This window comes from Tupaia chinensis, unplaced genomic scaffold (assembly GCF_000334495.1).
Source record: "Tupaia chinensis unplaced genomic scaffold, TupChi_1.0 Scaffold000438_1, whole genome shotgun sequence".
NCBI lineage: Eukaryota > Metazoa > Chordata > Mammalia > Scandentia > Tupaiidae > Tupaia > Tupaia belangeri.
The window spans coordinates 1,454,739-1,459,442 of record NW_006159943.1 but is presented as its reverse complement, the minus strand read 5'-3'; the positions used below and the strand labels follow the sequence as shown (position 1 = coordinate 1,459,442).

The 4,704-nt window shown below is 51.2% G+C and overlaps 1 protein-coding gene across 1 annotated transcript in view; it reads right to left on the bottom strand.

Annotated features, from left to right (window-relative positions):
- LRRC71 (leucine rich repeat containing 71) overlaps positions 1–4,704 on the bottom strand; it is a 16,009-nt gene that overhangs the window by 5,366 nt on the left and 5,939 nt on the right. The window contains 3 exon segments of the mRNA XM_006155211.2: positions 8–204; positions 410–478; positions 4,606–4,683. Coding sequence (XP_006155273.1) covers positions 8–204; positions 410–478; positions 4,606–4,683 — 344 coding nt within the window.

Genomic DNA, 4,704 nt, shown 5'->3' with positions numbered 1-4,704 from the left:
AGCCGGCTCCGCTCCCGCTGGGTCCCCCAGCGCCGCGCACTTACATCCGCGATGTAGCCCGCGCCCTCGTCCCCGATGTGGTTGAAGCCCAGATTGAGCGACACTAGGGTCCGATTGCAGCTGTTCAGCGTGGATAGCGCCTGGCCGAGGAGCCGCGCCCCGTAGTCATCGATGCCGTTGTTCCGCAGAGATAAGTGCGCGATCCTGGGGCAGCCCGAGGGAGACCGAGGGTCACCAGAAACAAGGGGTGCTGGAATCTGGCACTGGGGGCATGGAGGGGGTAGTGTGGCCTGGGGTGGAGGGGCTGGAGTTGAGAGCCCATGGGAGGTGCTAGAGGAACAAGGGCGGGGAATGAAGATGGCTTGGGATGGGGTACCGCCCCGGGGTGAGGGGGCACAAGGAGTCTCACGTGCTATCCAAAGCCATGAGCTTGTGATAGGACTGCTCTGGCAGTGGGTTCCCCTCCAGAGACACCTTCCTGAGGGTAGAAGACACATGAGAACCAAGGGGTACCACTGAGGCCAGGTAAGGGAGCACCTAGGAAAGAGTTGAAGGATAGCCGCTCCAATACGGGAAATGTACATGACAGTCCTCCACACTAAAAAGCAAAAGTGTGGCCATGCGGAGACACTCCTCAAAGTTAGTGACCTGTGGTAAGCTGGCCCCTAAGATGCCTCAATAATCTCCACGGCCTCCGTCCCGACCCTGTGGAGGCTCCTCCCCTTGAACGTGGGCTGCACCTGCTGCAGTCTAATGAACAGAACATGGAACAGTGAAGGCAGCGAGCACCAAGGTGGGCTGGTGGTTAAGGCTCTGGATTCTCACATGGTAGACCGAGGTTCCTGCTTGAAAATCGCAACAAATAAAATAAACAAATAGATTTTAAAAAAAAATAGGGGGACCAGCAAATGGCATAATGGTTGCATTGCTGAATTCCTATGTAGTGGACCACAGTTCAAGTTCCAGATCTAGCGGCTTAGAACTCACGCCAAGTGCATGCAAGCCCAAAATCCTGAGGGGAGAATGGAGGAGAAGGGGTTGTGGCGTGGCCATCCCCTGGGGAGTGATTTCTTGCTTTCTGTCTCTCTGTCCCTTCAGCACTGGCATGCGCCCTATCGCAAAAAATCTCTTTTTTAAAAAAATGAAAAGAAAAAAGGTGGTAGCACCCACTTCCAGGTGTAGGTTACAAGGACCATGGCTCCCATCTGGGGTGCTCTCTTGCCCTCTCTCAGACGGCCGGCTGCCATGTTGTAAGAACACCCAGAGGGCCTCCTGAGAGGGTACATAAGTGATGATGACCCCGTAAGTGAGCTTAGAAGCAGATCCTTGGTCCCAGTCGACCCACGAGATGACTGCAGCCCAGGCAGCTCTATGACTACCTCCAGAGCGACCCTAAGCCTGAAGCACCCTGCTCACCTACACTCAGACCATCTCACAGAAACAGGTAACAAAGATGTGCTCTGTTAAGCCACCAATTTTGGGGGCTAATTTGTTACGCAGCAGTAGATAACTATGATATAACCCCTTCCCAAGGCAATGGCTTCTCTAACAGTGCTGAGAGAATGGAGGGGTTTTCCCAAGTCACAACAAAAATTGAACTAATTGTGCGGGTTCTGTGGCACTGTGGTGATGTGCTGCTTTAAAGAGGTTGGATCCCACATGATGATCATGGTTCAAATCCCAGGCTTGATCAGCCTGAAACATACCAGGCACATGGGTGAGTACCCAGGGTCCAAAGGGCTGGAGGGCTGGAGGAAGAGGATCGAGGTGTGATAGACCCTGTGGAAGGTGCTCCTCTCTCTGTGTCCCTCATATGCACCCACGCTCTACCATTGAATAGAAAAGAAAAAATATTTTAAAAATTTCTGCCTCTGGGCCAGCAGGTGGCATGGTGGATAAGGTGCTGGACTCCCATATGGCTGACCACAGTTCAAGTCCTGGACCTGGCAGCTTGAAAAATCATACCAGGCACATGTGTGTACATGCCCAAAATCCCAAGTGGAGAATAGAGAAGAGATTGTAGTGTGGCCAAATCCCTGGGGGCTTATTTCTCACTGTCTCTCTGGTGGCACACACACCCATGACAAAAACCTTAAAAAAGTCATTTCTGCCCCATTGCGGGGTACTTTCTCCCAGTCTCACGTTCCTGCTCTCCCTCTGTTTCTGGCATGTGCCCTCCGGCAATTAAAAATAAATAGAAGTATGGTTGTAAACATCTCTATTTAAAAATTTTCTCCTGAATTATTTTCTCAATCTTTCAGACTGCCTATCTTTCATATAAATCTGTGTACATTCTTTTTTTAAAAAAGTTTTATTTTTTTATTCCATTTGTTATTATCATTATTTTTTTAATTTGACCAGAAAGAGACTGAGAAAGAGAGAAAGGGAAAGTGAGAAAGCAAGCCACCAGGTCCGGGACTCAAACCATGGTCAGCCATGTGGGAATCTAGCAACTTTAATCAGCATGCTACCTGTCGGCCTCAGTACATTCATTTTTTTAAAATAATTATTTTATTTTAACTTTATTTATTATTATTGTTACTTTCCAGCTTGATCAGATAGACAGAGAGGGGGAAAGTGAGAAAGCAAGCCACCAGATTCAGGACTTGAACCACGGTCAGCCATATGGGAGTCCAGCGCCTTTAACCACCACGCCACCTGCCGGCTCCCATTCATCTTTTTTTAAGAGGTGTTTGCCTTAGGGTGTGTGAGCTTGCCTGAGACAGAGACAGAGACAGAGACAGTGAGAGGGAAAACAAGAAATCACCTCGGGGGTTGGGGATGGCCATGCCGCAGTCCCTTCTCCATTCTTTTCCTAGGACCCTGGCCATGCACGCACATGCACCCACCGTGATGTGTAAGCCACCAGGCCTGGGATCAGAACTGCAGCCGGCCGTGTGGGAGTCCAAGGATGTAACCACTACACCATCTGCTAGCCACTGTGGACATCCGTCTGAAATTATTTTCATGTTAAGGGCCAGCTGGTAGCAGGGAGGTTAAGGTGCTGGATCCCACATGACTGACCCAATGACTTGAAAACACATGAAGGGTGTGTGTGTGCGTGTGTGCGTATGTGTGTGTGTGTGTGTGTGTACGCACGCCTGCCCAAAATCCTAAGAGGAGAATGGAGGAGGAGGGATTGCGGCATGGCCATCCCTCTGGGGGATGATTTCTCGCTCGCTCTCTCTGACAAGCACACATGACCTATGGCAAAAAAAAAAAATCTGTTGTATGACTAATTTTTACATATTATAAGGTAAATTCATATATTTTCCTGTTAGCTAAGTTGTTTCTAATTCCCATGGTAGAAAGAAATATGCTTCACGGGGTCCTGTACAAAGAGCACTGGGCACCGCTTGCTAGACACAGCCCCTGCCCTCAGGGAGTGTCCATTCCATCCACCGGAAGCCAGGCCAGTGTGTGCACGCAGGGGAACAGTCTGTGAAGTAGAAACATCCATGATGCGGTGGCGTCCTAGAAAGCTGGCAGGTGACAATAGCTTTGTTCCCTCCCACACACACCCCCTTTTTTTTTTTTTTTGGTCAAAGGGCGTGTGCACTCAACAGAAAGAGACACGGAAAGTGAGATAGCATCCCACCATGGTGGATGGCCATGCTTCAGTCTCCTCCATTTTGCCTGTCTGGAGATTTTGAGCATGCGCATACGCGCCCAGTGTGTTTTTCAAGCTGCCGGGTCAGGGACTCCAAACACTCAGAGCCACTCAGTCAGTGGGGCCTAGCCACATTAACCACTAAGCCACAAGCTGGTCAGCTCTGTCCTTTCCACACTGAACCACACTTGTACTGAGGCTACCTCACACCTTGTTCCTGCACCCTCCTATACCAGAATGCCCTTTCCCACTTCGCTGGCCTGGCCTGTTCCTAAGCAGCACCACCTCCTCCCAGCAGTCCTCGGAGTCCTCTTGCCCTACACTCAGAAGGTCTCTGCTCCACTCCCTCCATGCATGGAGTCATTCCTCCACCACTGGTTCCACACTGCCGTGTCCCTAGAGGATTGGAACTGGGTCTTCATTTTTTTTTTTTTTTTTTTTTTTTTGAGGGCACATGCTCACCAGCAGGGCAGAGGCAGAGAGACAGAAAGCAAGAAATCACCCCCAGGGGGGATGGCCACGCTGCAACCCCTTCTCCTCCATTCTCCTCTCAGGATCTTGGACAGGCACACGCACCTGGCATGAGTTTAAAGCCACCAAGTCTGAGACGCGAACCACAGTTGATTACATGTGAGTCCAGTGATGTAACCATTGTGACATCCACTGGTCCCCAGAACTGGGCCTTACCAGCACCTCCACAGTATATGCCCAGGCTGCCAAAAAGGGAGAGAAAGAGAACCCTTAGGGAGTAGATGTGATGGGACCGTGGAGAGGAGAGGGATTGAACCTCCAAAGGTCGGCCTCTTCCGGCACTGGTGTGGGCGCAAAGGGGACCCTGCTTCTTGTCAGTTGGGAGCTTCATGCTCCGACAGACACTGACGAAGCCCTGTTTGCACAGAGGTGCCAGGCCAGGCCCACTTCATTGCCACACTGCTGCCCTCCGACCGCCCACCCAGCAAGGTTGCCCAGGCTGGGACCCCCCCCCATAAGCTGACCTGAGCGTGGATGAGCAGAGAGGCAGGAGGGCGATGAAGGTGGTCAGGGTCTTATCAGTCAGCCCCACCTTCCAGAAGCTGGAGGCCAGGGAAGTTCAG